The 18,370-nt window shown below is 41.1% G+C and overlaps 1 protein-coding gene across 9 annotated transcripts; it reads right to left on the bottom strand.

The window, feature by feature from the left end:
* Nucleotides 1–1,836: 1,836 nt before the first annotated feature.
* LOC126725028 (uncharacterized) lies at nucleotides 1,837–6,672 on the bottom strand. Of its 9 annotated transcripts, none has more exons than XM_050429511.1 (5): nucleotides 6,386–6,663; nucleotides 4,493–4,557; nucleotides 2,857–2,983; nucleotides 2,639–2,756; nucleotides 1,837–2,241 (listed from the first exon to the last, which is right to left on the bottom strand). In XM_050429511.1, exons 2-5 carry the CDS (start codon nucleotides 4,500–4,502, stop codon nucleotides 2,164–2,166), a joined length of 333 nt encoding a protein of 110 aa, XP_050285468.1. In that variant the 5' UTR covers nucleotides 4,503–4,557; nucleotides 6,386–6,663; the 3' UTR covers nucleotides 1,837–2,163. The 9 variants fall into 9 exon arrangements, with proteins under 9 accessions (XP_050285468.1, XP_050285469.1, XP_050285465.1 ...); XM_050429512.1 differs by lacking the exon at nucleotides 6,386–6,663 and adding an exon at nucleotides 5,029–5,130; XM_050429508.1 differs by having other exon boundaries at nucleotides 2,210–2,756; nucleotides 4,493–4,560; nucleotides 6,386–6,672.
* Between the last annotated feature and the right edge of the window lie 11,698 nt (nucleotides 6,673–18,370).

An 18,370-nucleotide genomic window follows, 5' to 3' on the forward strand; every position in this document is an offset into this window, starting at 1 on the left:
AGATTTGATAAGGTTGAGAAGATCCCTTGAATGAAGTTTGGCTCTATGACGGTAGTTTGAGGAAGGCAATGGTCTTGCAATGTTGATGCGATTTCTAATGGTGGCTTAACTATACCGGAGAGTTTTGACGGCAGCAGTAGGAAGCCAAAGAAGATGAACGCAGCGAAAAAAAAAAAAAAAAAAAAAACACCGAGGAAGACAAAAATTGCTCTTAAATATACCGTAAGGATAGAAAACCATAGCCACAGGAAGGTGGCTCTGATACCATGTTAGAAATACTGAATGAATTGTATTATATTTCTCAAATAATAGAATATACACAAATGTCTTTATATAGGAGGCAAACTATACAGTACAAGTAAGTGTGCTATATAAGTAAATAAGGTGGGCCTAAAGCCCACATACCCTAATACACGTTAACACTTAGTAAGGCATAATCATTAACCATTACAAAGTAGTCAAAGGCCTTGTAGCTGAATTGACACCTCCTCATGCACAAAGTGCTTGGGGGTCTAGGGGGAAAAGATTCGAATTGCAGGGTTAGCAGCATGTTATAATTATTTCTCAAAAAAAAATAAAAAAAATTAACCATTACAAAGTAGACACATTTAAGAGTTGAGGGGTTCAATTATACTGCCCAATCTCTCCCATAAAAATTTTAAAAAAAAATGATAAAAACAAACCTACTTTTTGAATAGCAATCCTCTCATTTGTTGTAATTATTTTAGTCGATCGTAGTTTTTTTTTTTTTTTTTTTTTTTTTTTTTAACTTTAATAAGGGAGATCTTTCCTTCACTCTAGTTGAAGCATTGAAGCATTCTAGGTATATAATGGTTTTCCCAATCCCCAAATTAACCCCATTTTTAAAATGTTATAATGAGTTTTACATTTAACGTCATTAATTTTGGGTGAACACAAATTGACTAAACCATTTTACTATCATCTTAATTTTAATTCTTGGTCTTGCCTGGTGATTTACCGATTTCCTTCAAAATTGGTATCACTCAAGTTGGTTTATCCACTTGACAAATTCTTTGGTTAGGTAGTTAGCAAAGCCTCATGCCAAAACACTTATGTATGCCTTATTAGCTCAAATTCATTCTAATTTCAAAATTGTTACTAAGTAGGGGTGTGCATATGTCAGGTTGAAGGGTTTTTTTTTTTTTTTTAATTCATTCCACCATGGTCGAGTTGAAAAAAACTCAATCCAACCTAACCCATCACAAGGGTCTAACCCAACCCATGCAGATCGAGTTGGGCCCATGGATTGGACTTTAAAAAAATAAAATGAGCATTAGAATAATAAATAGTATATGAGATTAACAACACAAATAACAACAAATTTACTGATCAAACCTGAGCATAGCACCAAACCAATACACAAAAGCAAATTTATAACTTTATATATTTGTTGGTAGTTCATTGAACCAAAAGAGTAAATAATAAACCAATAATATATATTTCAAATATTTATTTAATATAAGTAGGTCAAGTTAGATTAGGTGAATTTGTGAATTTGCTTAACCATATCCAACCCACTTTAAAAGAAAAAATTTGGCAATCCAACCCAACCCACCAACTCCTAAAAACCGACCCATGACAGATTAAGTTAGATTGGGTCAGTTTTGACAGATCGGTGAATTATCTACACACCCTTAAATGCCAAGTTCTGGTTACCCTCTTTAGCTTGAGCTCCCTAAAATTTCTTTCAAATAAAAAACCAATGAGCTCTAATGAATTCCAATGGCACTTCTTTTTCTCACAAAATTAGATGGACTAAAGAATTGAGTTCAAGATTCAATGAATCTGTAACTTACCAATAAAACGGGGAAAAAATTCATCCAAACAGATGCAGATATAGATTTTTCGTAAGTGTCATTTACAAACAAATAACTTTCCTACAATTTCATCTACCAGGTAGGTACATTTCCCACTGAGTGGGATCTAAAGGCTCTAAGAAGTTGCATTCTCTTAATATACAAGGTTTGTATTATGCACAAGAATAAAGAGAAACCCAAAAACTACTTTAGTGTTCATGTGACTGAACCTTCAGTGACATCAGTTTGCTCTTCTTGCACCAATATCAATTTCCCAAAGGACGCTTGAGTTACAAACCATCAGTTCAGGCTTCCCCTTGAGGAAGGTGAACTCAAGTGATGACTACTAGTGCGGATTTGTAGCAAGATTGATTATAAGGATAACAACTCCGGCAATTATCACGGCAATTGTACATATCAAAGCCTGCAACAATCATAACATCTGGGATTAATGGAAAAGATAAATGGCACACATGATTCATCATTATTCATGACAATTGTGTCAAGATCTTGGATACCAGTAACAACATGGTTATTCACAATTTTATATAGAATCAAATTGAAAAATATATAGAAGTACATTGTGTGTGTGTATTGAAAGGAGTTTGAGGAAAAGCATAAGGATAAAATGCAATATTATTTTTGATGATATAAATTAGTAGTCTTGCTATGCATCCCATTTTAACATTCATTGACATCACATTAAATTATTTTAATATTCTGAAAAGAGAGACTAACATCCATAAGAGATTATCAAGGTTGTCACACATTGCTTGAAACAAATAATCAATGGAACAGAACATAGTAAGTGTGACACTTACAGCTACTGCATTGGCAGCAAGTCCGTCTCGCTCCCTTGGATCTCTCTGGTAGTATTTCCGAAAGTAAAGAAACGTCGCATAGTACCACAACAATGGGCACACCAATCCTAGCAGAAGACTGCAAAAGCAAGTGCATTGATCAACATAAACACGCGCACAAAAAAACTCATCCACAACAAACACACACACACATAGAGAGAAGAGCTGTGAGAACTCACGAAAACCATCCAATTCCACAGCCGAAGCACGGAAGGGGCTTATCAAAGATTCCCAATTCAGGATTCTCCACATCTTTAATCTCAGCATAGGCGCCGTTCTTATGGTCCACTACATCTGTTGAAAGCCCTGTGTCCAACATACCACCTTCAGCAACTTTTTCAGACAGTTTATGCTCAGATGAAGACATAGATTCAGTTAAGTTGTTAGTAAAACAACAATGCCCAGTGATACAGCCGCAGAAAAAGAGGACTCAATTGCTGTCTCTTCATTAGACTCCCAGTTTTAGTAACTTGGGGTTTGTTATTGTCTTTGAGGGTTGTCAAAAATCCAGTTTTATGATTAAATAGGTTTTTGATATAAGTCGGTGGTTTAGAAAATTATGGGGTTTTATTTTTTTATTTTATTTTATCATTGTTTCTGCATAGTGGCATAATCGTAATTTTACAGAATACTGAATTAGGTTCGGTCTAGTATTTCTTAGTGGTATCGGAGTCCATTGTGTGCTTACGTGGGTTCCAAGGTAAGTGTTCATTAGGTAAAAAATAATGATTGCGTTTGATTTTCTTTCAATATATATAATAAAAAATATATATTTACTTTACAAGCAAGTTTCATAGTCGGTTAATTTCAGTAAATTGTAAATTTGAAATCAAACGAATATATACAGAATTTTGAGTAACCCTTTTCTTTTTTCTTCTTTTTTCTTATTAGTTTCTGCAGTGTTCTATACAAAGTCTGATTGTTTTAGGTGAAAATATGCATATCAATCAAACCCTGAAAGCCTCATTCTATCAATGCCCCATCACCTCAGAAAAAACAATAATATTGGACCACATTCATCATGTAGAATATAACTCATAAAAACCTCAGCATGTTTGTTTCTCCATTCACTTTGAACACAAAATTACTAATAGGCTAGCCAAACCATATCAGAAGAGAACTGGGGTGCAGAGGTTCTCTGCTTATGCTTAATTTCAGACTAAATCCTGGGTTATATATGGGTTTTTGTTATTGTGATGAAACTCAAAAACAATATCACAATTTACACGATAACTACTACCATGTTGTCTATGGTATGGTGCTTGAAAAGAGAGAATTAAGTGTTAGAAAAACAAAAACCCCAGATAGCTTTGTTAACTGAGATCACAAGCAGAGGAATTTTGGTGAAAGAAGGAAAAAGAAATTGTTCTGACTCTGTTAAACGCACAAGAAAGATCAGAGGATGAATAATTCCCATTACTGAGACAAACCTTGTCAATAATCTAGTCGCACAATTAACAATCTGGTAAACCATTAACATTATGCATATAAAAAGCCTCCAGGTTAGACAGCTTATTGACTACGAATGACTCAATGAAAAACTAAGAATTTTTTTAGTATCCATGAAAATTAGAGCTGTTCCCACCAGTTACATTGCAAGAGGCTCACAGGGATGGAAGACAATCAAAGATTCTTTCTCTCATTGGTCTGACAAGAAAATTTGGTTAGGAGGTCTCACTATATAGAAATCTCTAAGCTCACTGATTTAAAAGACATTTAAATTGTCAATATGACAGGTGAGTTTCACATCTCTAAACCAAATTATAATAAGTGCAAAAATATAAACAAAAGAAGAACACAGGAGAAGTTAAGTACTCTGATCCATGTGTCCCAAAGATAAACTATCACACGTCAGCTCCCCTCTCTTCCTTCAAAAGCACCTGCTACATGAAGTATGCATCTATTAAAATTATGAAAATAGGATATCTTAGACAGTTAAAGAAGTCCCCACACACACATTAATCAAAGATCATTTAGTGCATTGCTTTTTAGAAAGGGTAAAAGGTGATTAATCCTGCCTATGTACTCACATTTTAACATAAGAAATTTCCTACCCACTGAAAACCCAATCTACTTAATAATTGGCACAAATTTTATATGTCAGAGAGCAGATACATTTATCAAGCACTGTTTTCACCATTAAGGTAGTGTTACCATCAACATCAAGCACAATCTTCATATAGACAAAATATATACATAAATAAACCACAATCACCTCTTGACACTACAAAGAAACAGGCTCGAAAAATCCTGGGTAATCACTTATAACAAGCTCATGAACATCATGTAACCTTCTAGCTATCTTCCATGATTGCAGAGGAATATAGGAAAATAACTCTCACTATACTCACTTGTCTCTAAGATCTCACTCCTTTGCAAAACCCACCTTTGATATCAACAATTCAACCCCAGAACTTTGTTGTAAATGCACTGCACTCAAGCATACACTGAAAGAAGGAAAACGGGATTTTTAGTGTTCCAACTTCCTTAAGAATTTACACCATTTTCAACAACAATGATCCCTAATCCCATTCCATTACAGAAAATAGCATAACAACTAATTGTCTAACCTACATTCTGTATCCTAAGTGGCCAAGTGGGTTTTCACTTTCACCAGAGAACTGAACAATTATACTCATTTGAGTTCTAATGTGATTGGTGGATTCAAAATCCAGTGCACAAGATCAAGCTATCATGGCTCCATAAGCACTCTCAAGAAGAGCAATACATGTCCAAATTCCAATTCCTTTAATTAACACTACTGACCAGCAAATTTGATAACTTGAGCCAAGTCTTCCAGAGCCACTTGGTGGTTCCAAACAGTAAGAGAGATTGAATAGAAACAAAGTTACATTTTCCTCAACCGCAGCAGGATGCATCACACAGAGAGGGATAATAAGAGTTACTGTACGATGATCATTGCTTCTCTAGATGTAGCCATTCCTCCTCAAACAAGAAAACCCATCTCAAAACTTCAGGCAAAATTTCACAATTCGACACTGGTTGTGATTTTAAATAAAATACCAAGGCCTTTAGGTACTAATAATGTAGCCAAACCTCCTCAAACAAGAAAATCAATCTCAAAATGAATTAATGCAAAAACCAATGAAATGATGAAGGGAAAATCTCATATGTAAATAAGCATTATAAAGGCATTACTTGATAATCAACCCAAGCATATGGAAAAAAAAAAACGCTCAGTAAAACCCAACACCAATAAAAACCAATTTCACATGCTTAGAAGTTAGAAGTAAAAAAAAGAAAGGTACAAGTTGCAATTTTTTCACTTAATTTTGTTTCCCCTTTATAAAATTCCAATAACACAAGCCCAAAGAGAAAAAAGAGATATTTGGTCTGCAGAGAGTTAATCATCAACACCCCCACAAAGCCCTTCATTTCTAACAAACATTAAACTACAAAAAGAAAATATATATAAATTTTCACCGACCCACATCAATACTGAGAAATTTCATCAACCCCACCAAAGAAAATAAAACCCCAAAAGCAAAAAAAATTAATCAAAATCCCAGAAGTCAAAAAATTAGTGCCCATATCTCAGCACAGCAGTTCAATCAAAACCCATCAACAAAAACAATCACTCTTAAGAATATAATTTCAGCAACAGTATTTACAAAGTAGAAGAATTCAACCATGCAATGGTAGAAATGAATTCAAAAGTCCAAACTTTTCCATCTCTCTCTCACCTACCAGATAGACAGAGAGTCAACTTGCCTTCAAAGCTATAGGAGAAGAGGAAAATAGCAGAAGCAGCTTTTCTATTGAAAAATGCTTTTCTTTGATCAGAGCAAGAGTAGCAGCAGCAACAGCAGCAGGATAGTGTATAAAAAAAGCAATTTCAAGAAATGTGCTTTTTCTTGTACATGGTAACGCATCGTTTCTCTACCATTCTTCAACCGAAGAAGCAATGACTGAATGAATAAATTATGAAAGAAAGAAAAGTACGCTCTTCTCTCTCTCTCTCTGTTCAAGAAACACGCTGTGATTGGCTTGTACTTTGCTTTGATGGTACTCTTAAAATATTTTTATAACAAATTAGAAGTGATAAATTATTATTAATTATAATTTGAATTCACAATTTAATTTAATTTTTTACTTATTTATAATAGAAAATAATAATCTGTCAAATATAATTTATTGTGAAAATATATTGAATACTAAAATTTGTGTGGTTTGTTCCTCTCACCGGAATATGAAATCAAAAGCAAATTACAAGATTGGGTTTTTCATTTCTTTTTTTAATAAATGAAAACAGTTGGATATTTTTGTTTGTTGTTGACTAGTTGGTTTGTATGTTAGGGGGGATTTGATTTTAAGAGCACATAGATAAATAGAACAAAAGAATGAACAGCTTACAAAATTGTAGTAGATAAGGTTTGATTTTTTTTTTTTTTTTTTTTTTTGAAGAATCAATTCAGTATGGTTTTATTTAATAGTTTGAACGATTTGAGTAACAAATTTTATCCAAACAAATAAAAGAAAAGACAACCTAGCACTCCTAGTCCTAGTAAGACACGTGAGAGTGTGAATAGTTCTAAAAAGAACTAATAATAGACTTTAAAACCTTTTAAAAGATTACCGAAGGAAGATAGAGAATTGTTTTCATTTTTAATTGTATTGATGACAATCTTCGAATCTCCCTTGAAAATGGATTGTGTAAATCTATCGCATGGACGAATTAAGCAACCCTTCTTGCCACAAGCATCTCCAAATCCACTATAGATGGAGGTAGTGGAATTTTCTCGAATAATGCTGTCATGACCTCCCCTATGGAATTCTGAACCACAACACCAATTCCAGCTTCATTCGAATTTTCAAAGACCGCTCCATCAAAATTTATTTAATACTTTTCTATAGGATGTGGTTTCCATATGACCTTTGCAACTCTTAATTTTGGTGCAAGTGTTAATAAATGCTTCTAAAACTTATCCAGGCTACTTTTAGCTAAGTCGAGAATATTATCAAAAGGGACACATGACTCATTTATTAAATGTGTCTATTCTATCTCAAATACAACTTTTGTCAATTTTGTCTCACAACTTTTAATATCAAAATAATTTCACCCTTAATTTGTTAAATTTTTAACATGATTGTCCCTAGCTAGCTAGCATTGATTATATGATACATGTGATAAATAGAAGGAAAGGAAATAACAAAGATACATAGGTTGGATGTTGCAATATAGAACAAACAGATTTCGAAACATTGAAGCAAGCATGGAGGTATAAAAGGATAAAGCTCAAAATTGATTTGATGAGTGGTAGCCTACCTGCTCGGGAAAGCAGCTTAACTTTTCAACCAACAATTTGTTGGAAATTTTCTTTACAACCCTTAAAAAAGATTTGCTTTCCAACATCAGATAAACTTCAAATTATCCACTTGGATAATGAAAAAACTTTACTGATAGTTCTGATTTTTTTTTTTTTTTTTTTTTTTAGAGGTTTTTGTATTTGAGTAAAAAGTAAATTTTAATTAACTTTGGTCATTTTTTAACAGGATGCATTAAGTGAATCTTAGGGCACTAGGACCAACTCAAAAAATCTAACTTGTGTTTTAACTCGAAAAATTTAACTGGGGGTTAAAAAATGTCTCACTTTAAGAAAACATTTTGAAAAATACGCAAATTAACATTAGAGATGAGAAATCCTAAAATAACAAAAGTTCCTAAATGACTAAATTGGATGCTTAAGCCTAAGTTGTCTCTATTGAGATTGATTCGAATTAAATTAAATTGATTCAAAGTGATTTAAACAGACTAAATCCAAGTGCTCTAATTCAAAGTAAATCAAATTGAATTAAACTGGATCGAACTGCATCATCTTGAAGTAAACCAGATTGAAGGAAATTATCTCAAAGTATATTAAATTGCAACAAGGTAAACAAATTAAAGCCTAAGTCGTCATTCTAACATCAAATTGATTCAAAGCAAACAGAAAGACAGATCAAACATGAACAAACACTAAAGTATTGCATCAAACTTAACTAATACTTGATCAAACAAGATCTCAATTATAAATGAAGAAACTTACAAGCATAAAGTTTTCGACAAGGCCTAAGAACTACTTTGATTTCCTAAGAATTTAATTACATATTATCTCACAAGTGCTATGGAGTATTCTCGATTGTGCATGGTTTCTTTTTTGTAGAATGAATTTCTATTTATACTTGAGGCCTTGGCTACGCCAATCTTCCTATTTAATTCTTTTTTCCAAGTATCTCATCGCCAAAGAGGCTTGACAATCTCTTATAATTGTTCGAGGCAAATGTCACCGTGCTACTTATGATTGCTTTGCACATATCTCCATGTCTAGCTGCTTTTTGTAATTGTTCGAGATAAGTGCTTGTAACTTTCTCAAAATAACTACCCACTTTTAGTAACTGCCTTGAAAACCACAGATTTTGGTCTTTAATCTTCACTTTAATCAAATCCCACTGTGTAGGCATGTCACTACTACTTTTTCACATGCCTTTTCTCCATTTTGTCATATGTCTTGTGAATAAATGAATTATTTGACCTTTTCATCCAAAAAGAAAATTATTTGGCCTAATAACTTGGCTCACAAATCTCACTATAGAAACTCAATAGATTCTTTTAGAATTTAATGGGTTGTTCAGATGCCTTGAAGAGTATAATAGAATCATATTACAAGTTTAGGTAACTGATGGGAACATCACTTCTAGTACTGCATCCATTACTTGAGGAGGACTACACAAAAAAATTGTTGGCGCACAAAATATTAACATAAAAACAAGGCTGCGTAAAGTGACAAATTTAAATGAGATTTTTTATTATTTAAATATCTGTTAAATATCATTAACTTATTTATAACTTTTTGTGGGGCCCGGTCCAAAAATAATGGGCTAGTCCAAATTCAGGCCCGTCCGAGGAGCGTCCTGTCCAAAGAGAAATCACAGATAAAGCCTTACTCAGTCCCAATAGCGCCAAGGAAAACTGTCCGAGGAGTAACTCCTCCTCGGACATTACGAAGCCCAGACGGGGAACTCGTCCCAACCATTTCGGTTCATCCTCCCAACATATAAAATGAATAAAATCCAAAATATCTCATGAAAAGCTGCCACCACCACATTAATTGCGCCCCAACCACCCTCTTGGCCGCATTAACGAGGAAAGAACCCCTGAACAGTACTACCTTGGCCTCTGCAACTCACAAAGGGAGTGATAAGGGCGTCTGATGGGACAGGTGCTCAAGTAGATGCTTAGATGATCAACAAGTGTAAGGATGGGATGAGAAGAGGAGAACTATATAATGTAGTGGAATCCCTCAAAGAGGGGGAATCGTGAGGGAAGTGTGCATACTATCCGGACGAGCCAGAGTCACACTCAGATAGGTAGTCACGTGTCCCAGAGGCAAAATAGTCACCAGGCCATGCAGCGAGAGATAGACGACCTGAAAAGGAAGTTACGACGTGCGCAGCGAAAACGATCTTCTGACTCAGGCGAGTCTTCTAATGCGGAGGATGCGAGCTACCGACGGAGGTCAAGGACCCCCCCCGAGTGAAACCTTCTCTTACGAAAGGGAACCACGCCTTGTACGGAAGCACGAGAGCCCATCCAGCAAGAGTTCGGGGAACGATGCTATGAAGAAGGCACTGGACCAGGTTTCAAGGTCACCCTTCACGCGTAGAATCGAAGGGGCTAAGCTGCCTAGACGCTTCAACCAACCAGTGTTCGCCATCTATAACGGCCGAGCAGATCCGGTAGAGCATGTGAGCCATTTCAACCAAAAAATGGCGATCTACTCATAAAGTGAAGCCCTAATGTGCAAAATCTTCCCATCCAGTTTGGGATCAATGGCGATGAGGTGGTTCAATAGCCTGAAGACAGATTCCATAGGCTCCTACAAGCAGCTCACTCAGGCCTTCTGCTCCCGCTTTATCACGAACACCAGAGTTCCTCGACCCCTCAGTTCGCTGTTGTCCTTATCCATGCACGAAGGAGAAACCCTGAAAGCCTACTCGGATAGATATTGGGAGGTGTATAACGACTTAGATGACAACCATGATGACGTCGCTATCAACACGTTCAAAAGCGGTCTCCCCACTGAGCATGGCCTGAGGAAATCCCTCACCGGTAAACCAGTTGCCGACGTTCATCAGTTGATGGATAGAATCGACAAGTATAAAAGGGTAGAGGAAGATCAGCTGCAAGGAAGGGGAAAGGAAAAGGTCATCCCCCTCAAAGCAAATGATTTTAGGTCGGAACGGTATAACCCTAGCCAGCCGAAGAGAGATTTTTCGCGACAGGCTGGACAGAGCAACCCACAGACAGTGAATGCCGTATTCAGGGAGCCAGTACAACAGGTGCTGGAGAAAGTAAGGAATGAGCCCTATTTCAGATGGCCGGGAAAGATGGCTGGAGACCCTTCCAAACGTAACCAGAACTTGTACTGCCACTATCATCAAGACCATGGGCATACTACTGAGGACTGCAGGAATCTATGGAATCACCTGGATCAGTTGGTCCGAGAAGGAAAGTTACGTCACCTGCTGCACCCATCGAGCGGCCATCCCGGCCAAGCAACACAAGAGCCTCGAAAGGACGTGTCCTTAAGACCCCCCACCGGGACAATACATGTCATCCTCGCCGCACCAAGACGGACTGGGCCACTCCTCCCCAAGGTACTGGTTGTTGGTCAGCTCCCCTCCGAGGACAGGCGAAGGGAACCCAAAAGATCTAAAAAGGGAAGTTCTTTGACACTGGGATTCTCGGACGAGGATAAGAGGGGAACTATTCAACCTCACGACGATGCCTTGGTGGTTACGTTAAGAATTGGGGGCTTCGATGTGAAAAGGGTGTTGGTGGATTCGGGGAGTGCGGTAGAGATAATGTACCCTGACCTATACAAGGGGCTGAACTTGAAGCTGGAAGATTTGGCAGCTTATGATTCCCCCCTTCTCAGCTTCGAAGGAAAAATTGTTACGCCAAAAGGGCAGATCCGACTACCCATACAGACGGGGTCGGAGGTGGTGGAGGTGAATTTTATCGTCGTCGACGCTTACTCACCCTACACCGCAATAGTCGCCAGGCCATGGATCCACGCCCTGGAAGCCGTAACCTCCACACTTCACCAAAAAGTGAAATACCCATCCAGAGGACAAGTAGAAGAAATCCGAGGAGATCAGGCTGTGGCCAGGAAGTGTATGGTGGCCGCCATTTTATATCGGCCCCTAGTCGAGTCCTCGGTCCCAGAGAGCTTATAGCAACCAGCCCCCTTGGCAAGGCAAGGCGATGGGCTGGCCGAGGAGATAAGGTGTGAAAGTTTAGATAAGATTGTTGTCAACGACGACCCGGAGAAGTTCTTTCAGGTCGGCTCTGAATTGCCTTCTCAGGAAAAGGAGGAACTGGTCAGATTTCTCAGAAAAAATGTCGACGTGTTCGCATGGGACGCCTACGACGCCCCGGGAGTTGATCCTAGCCTCATTTGTCACCACCTGAACGTCAACCCCTCTTCCACTCCGAAGAAGCAGCCACCCCGATGCCTTTCAAAGGAACATGCTAGTGCCGTAAGAGACGAAGTGGCGAAATTGAAAAGAGCAGGGGCTATCAAAGAGGTCTTTTATCCCGAATGGTTGGCGAACACGGTGGTGGTAAGGAAGAAGACAGGGAAGTGGAGGGTCTGCGTGGACTTCACGGACCTGAACAAGGCGTGCCCGAAGGACCCATTCCCCCTACCCCGAATCGACCGGTTGGTGGATGCAACCGTGGGACACCCTCGAATGAGCTTCCTGGACGCCTTCCAGGGCTATCATCAGATACCCCTTGCGCTAGATGACCAAGAGAAAACGGCTTTCATGACGCCCATCGGAAATTATCATTATAAGGTGATGCCGTTTGGGCTGAAGAACGCAGGCTCAACCTACCAAAAGATGATGACTCGGATGTTCGAGCCACAACTGGGCAAGATCATTGAGGTTTATATAGACGATATGGTTGTGAAGAGTAAAAGGGTGTCCGAGCACGTGAAAGACCTCGGAATAATCTTTGCTATCTTAAGGGAGCACCGGTTGCGACTGAATGCTTCCAAATGTTCATTCGGGGTCGGGTCTGGGAAATTCCTCGGGTACATGGTCACCCACAGGGGAATAGAAGTAAGTCCCGACCAAATCAAAGCCATTAACAGCCTACAGGCTCCTCGGAATCCGAAGGAAGTGCAGAAGCTCACTGGCATGATTGCGGCATTAAACCGGTTCATATCGCGATCGGCGGATCGATGTCGGCCTTTTTACCTCCTGATAAACAAGTGGAAAGGGTTCAAATGGTCGGAGGATTGCGTTCAGGCTTTCCAGCAGCTTAAGGACTACCTGTCCCGATCGCCCATCATGTCCAGTCTTGAGGCAGATGAGGTGCTGTTTGCATATGTCGCTGTAGCTCCCCATGCTGTAAGCTTGGTACTGATACAGGATGATAATGGGGTGCAGCGACCGGTTTACTATGTGCGCAAATCATTACATGAGGCCGAGGTGCGATACCTACCTTTAGAAAAGGCAATTCTGGCGATAGTGCATGCAACCCGGAAGCTTCCTCATTACTTTCAGGCGCATACGGTCATCGTTCTAACTCAGCTTCCCCTTCGAGCAGTGCTTCGAAGCGCTGACTACACAGGAAGGATCGCCATGTGGAGTGCGCTTTTGGGGGCCTTCGATATTAAATATATGCCCAGATCCTCCATTAAAGGACAGGTCTTCGCAGACTTGGTAGCGGAGTTTGCTGAACCCTCTATAGAAACAATAACCGAGAAGAATGACATGGATGGAAAATCGGTTGGTGCAATTTCAGCAGGGGGGATCATGCATTGGAAGGTCTACGTGGATGGCACGGCCAACCAGAGAGGGTCAGGAGTTGGGATAGTTTTAATATCGCCGGACGGTGCTACCATTGAAAAATCATTGAGGCTCGGATTCTCGGCTACGAACAACGAAGCCGAATACGAAGCCTTACTTCAAGGGATGACGATGGTTCAAAGATTGGGCGGAAAAATAATAGAAGCATTCTCGGACTCCAGATTGGTGGTCGGACAAGTGATGGGTGAGCTGGAAGCTCGAGATACTAGGATGCAGGAGTATCTGAGACAAGTCAAACGGCTACAGACGAGTTTTGAATCCTTCAGTCTGACGCACGTTTCCAGGAGTGTAAACACCCATGCAGACTCGCTGGCCACTCTCGCCACGTCCTCGGCGCATAATCTGCCGCGAACGATCCTGGTTGAAGATCTAACCCAGGCAAGTCCCGTCAGCAGAAGCCCGGCCAGAGTCCACCAGATCAGAAAAAGTCACAGCTGGATGGACCCATAAAGAACTTCCTCCAAAACGACATCTTGCCGGGGGAAAAACTGGAAGCCGAGAAGATACGAAGGAATGCCCCTCGGTTCTGGCTGTCAGAGGACCACAAACTATATCGGCGCTCTTACTCTGGACCGTACCTACTCTGCGTACATCCAGAAGAATCCGAATCTCTACTTGAGGAGTTACACGAGGGGATTTGTGGAAGTCATATCGGAGGAAGGTCGCTGGCGCACAGGGCACTTACCCAAGGGTATTGGTGGCCGAACATGCAAAGAGAGGCCCAAGAATACGCTAAGAAATGCGACCAGTGCCAAAGATTCGCCCCGAATATCCACCAACCCGGAGGGGTTCTCAACCCCCTCTCTAACCCATGGCCGTTCGCACAATGGGGCCTTGATATCGTCGGACCCTTCCCCAAAGCTGCGGGGAACAAACGATACATAATAGTCGGAACTGATTACTTCACTAAATGGGTGGAGGTTGAACCCTTGGCCAACATTAGGGACGTGGACGCTCAAAAATTCATCTGGAAGAACATCATCACCCGCTTCGGAACTCCGCGTACACTCATTTCCGACAATGAGCTTCAGTTCGACAGTAAGAACTTTAGGGAGTATTGCCGCGAATTCGGAATCATCAATCGATATTCCACCCCCGCCTACCCTCAGGGAAATGGGCAGGTCGAAGCCGTGAACAAGGTCATAGTGAACGGACTGAAAAAAAAAGACTGGATGAAGCGAAAGGGAGATGGGTAGAAGAACTCCCGCACGTCTTATGGACCTATCGGACAACGCCGAGACGGTCAACCGGTGAGACCCCCTTTTCGATGACTTATGGGGCTGAGGCCGTGCTCCCAATCGAGAACAACTTTCCCACACTGAGGTCTAAATTGTTCACCCCAAACGATAACGACGAGTTATTGGGGAGGAGTCTTGACCTAGCCGAGGAAAGAAGAGAGAAAGCAATGATTCATACGGCCTATTATCACCAAAAACTGAGACAAGGGTATGATGCTAACGTTAAACTGCGGCCCCTAGGTCCAGGTGATCTCGTGATGAGGAAGATTCTCGGCAGCGCAAAAAACCCCTCCTAGGGCAAGTTGGGGCCCAATTGGGAGGGACCATACCGTGTCACATCCGTGGCCGGAATAGGCGCCTACTACCTAGAAGACTTGGATGAAAAAACTGTACCTCGACCATGGAATGTAAATAACCTCAGAAGATATTGTTATTAATGAAAATGGTGTAGCCCACGTTTTGTTTCATGACTATCCACTACTTGCTGGTCTACATGACAATTTTTATAAGTTTTAAACAGAACCTAAGTCCTGCATGGCTCCTCGGAACACAGACTTAGGGGAAATTATTACTTAAGGCAACCATTCATAGTTTTAAACAGAACCAAAGTCCTGCATGGCTCCTCGGACCACAGACTTAGGGGAAATTAATACTCATGACAATTTTTATAAGTTTTAAACAGAACCTAAGTCCTGCATGGCTCCTCGGACCACAGACTTAGGGGAAATTATTACTTGAGGCAACCATTCATAGTTTTAAACAGAACCTAAGTCCTGCATGGCTCCTCGGACCACAGACTTAGGGGAAATTAATACTCATGACAATTTTTATAAGTTTTAAACAGAACCTAAGTCCTGCATGGCTCCTCGGACCACAGACTTAGGGGAAATTATTACTTGAGGCAACCATTCATAGTTTTAAACAGAACCTAAGTCCTACATGGCTCCTCGGACCACAGACTTAGGGGAAATTATTACTTGAGGCAACCATTCATAGTTTTAAACAGAATCTAAGTCCTGCATGGCTCCTCGGACCACAGACTTAGGGGAAATTATTACTTAAGGCAACCATTCATAGTTTTAAACAGAACCTAAGTCCTGCATGGCTCCTCGGACCACAGACTAAGGGGAAATTATTACTTATGATAGATTGGGAGATTATTACTAAAAGGAAATCATTTTAAGGCGTGCACGTAGTCTGGCACCGTTGCAACCCTCATTCAAATGCGTTGCCCAACAACCCTTTTTATCTTGACCGTTTACATTTATCTATGTCGCTGTAAATGTTCATAAAAAAAAAAAAAAAGAGAAGCGATACTGGCATGCATCCACAGAAAGCAAAGCAAACATTCTATATTAATATTCCGAGGGCAATACAAAGAGAGGTCCTTACAAAAGAGCGCAAAAAAAGGACGATTCTCATTCAAAAAAAGAAAAGGGAAAAAAAAAAAAAGAAAAAAAAAGAAGGGAATACAAAAATTAAAAGCCTAAAAAGCTAAGCAGGGGGATCTTCTTTTTGCTCGGGCTGAGGGGGAGGAACCTCGATGGCAGAGTCCGTGGCGGGATCCTTCGCCATATCAGGCACCAGGACGGCATCAGGCACCGCCAGATCCTACTCTGAAGCCACTTGGACGTCATCAGGATTCTCTCGAATCTCCGCAGGATAGAAAATGTTCTCGGGCAGCCTTAACACCGAATCGGCAGGAACTCCTACAGCATCAAGGGCATGAGCCCATGAGATGCTGCAGTAATCCCTACATACCTCGGGAATCTCCTCGGATAACCTGGCCTCCGTTTCTTGGGCCCCGAGCTAGCGAGCAGCATTCTTTTCAGCCTCTGTGGCCTCTCGGATCAGCTGGGCCTCCTCTTTGACCCGCTGCAGCTCGTCCTCGACTTTTTGCAGAGCAGTCTTGAGATCCAGCATTGCCTGCTTCTCGGTGGCGAGGTTGATCTGGGTCGAGTACAGCTCTTTGCGCTGGTCCTCCGCCTGGGTCTCGGCACTCTTCAAACCGGACTCTGCACTTTTGCGTCGTTGCTCCGAATCTTTGAACTTCTCCGAGAGTTCAAGGTGATCGTGCTTGAGGGACCCCAAGGCTTTCTCCATATCCGTCCGAGTCTGGGCCTCAACCTCAGCCCGACTGCGATTACCACGGCAAAATTCCTCAGCCACAAATACCTGCTGAGTAATCTACGAACGAAACAAGATTGTTTTAAGAACCTAACAAGGTTAAATAAATTAATAAAACAGTAGAAGGTTTACTTACCATCGCGAGATCCCTTTTGAGGGATAGGAAGATCTCGGGCTGAGAGAACCACCTATAGGCCTCCATGTCCCGAGAAAGGAGTAGGGGTTGCTCTAAGGCATCAGCCACGTACCCTGCCCGGCCTCGGTTATACTCTCGGACCGAAGCATTGTAGGGGATGGCAACCCCATCCAGCTCCAACTTGGGGTTCCATGCACGCGGGGTAGCGCGCACTTCAGCAACATTCTCCTCATCCCGGCTCTCCGAGGAGTTACCCCTTCTGCTCCTTGGCGCCCGAGTGGTTTTTTGCTGCTTGGCCGGCTGGGCAACCACCTCACCCTCCTCAGGAGTGTCAACCGGCCTTTTTTTCTTCAGGTCCGGATTAACCTTAAGGCCAAGGTCCGAGAAGTCCTGAGGGACCACAGGAGGAAGGGTTTTTACCTGTGACGGAGCTGGTCCCTTTGATGACTGATCTTTCGAAGACTGACCTTTCCCTCGGAAGGCCATCAGCTCCTTTAGAGTTTTTCCCTTTCCTGCCATGGGCTCTATCTCTTCGTCCGAAGTATCATCCGAGCAAATGACGATTGAAGGAACACCAACTGCGGAATGTTGGTCCTACTCTCCTTCAGGATCAGAAAGCTCCACCAAGGGGGTTTGTTGAACTTCCTCCTCAAAATAAAACTCGTCTATCTCTTCCTCAAGGGAAAGACGAGATGATTCAGCTTCCTCTTCAACCGGAACAGCAAGGCCAGGCTCGTTTATCGGAGGTTGCTGCTTTGCTAAGTAGGGATTTCTAACGCCGGGTAGCACGACTGGTGGCAGATCACGTTGAGCTAGGAATCCGTCCTTGGACACATCAATCCTAGCCAGCCTCGGACTGCCAGCCCTTATGGCGTGACCGATAGCCTAGAAAGAGCTGCTCAGAGGTTGATAGCCCAGAACCAGATGGGCTGCACGCAACTGTCCGTCCTCGGTAACGTAAATCTTCGACCTAAGAAGGTAGTTCAACGCTGGCACGTTCACGAAGTTTATCCGAGGAGCGACGTGAACTTTATCTGCAAACAACCAAGAGAAATGGGGTTAGTTCATGAAATTTTCCAATTACAAAGAAAGCGAGAAAAATAACCCCTCAATACTAAATCCTTTCCCAAAAAGGACTGGCCCTAAAGACGCCGCACCTGGGTTTCCTACCCGAGTTGGACAATGAATACCGTCGAACCACTCCCCTGAAGCAATAAGGAAGTCATTCTTCACGGTCTTATTGGATATTGGGAGACAAGAGATCAACCTAACGACCTCGGATCGGGATTTAAGATAATACCCTTCATCCCC

This window comes from Quercus robur, chromosome 5 (assembly GCF_932294415.1).
Source record: "Quercus robur chromosome 5, dhQueRobu3.1, whole genome shotgun sequence".
Lineage (NCBI taxonomy): Eukaryota > Viridiplantae > Streptophyta > Magnoliopsida > Fagales > Fagaceae > Quercus > Quercus robur.

Bases quoted from the DNA above. Each gene is read 5' to 3' on its own strand.
- LOC126725028 (XM_050429508.1), bottom strand. The intron at 2,757-2,856 runs GTGAGTTCTCAC...TTGCTTTTGCAG, and splicing joins TGTGGAATTGGATGGTTTTC to TCTTCTGCTAGGATTGGTGT.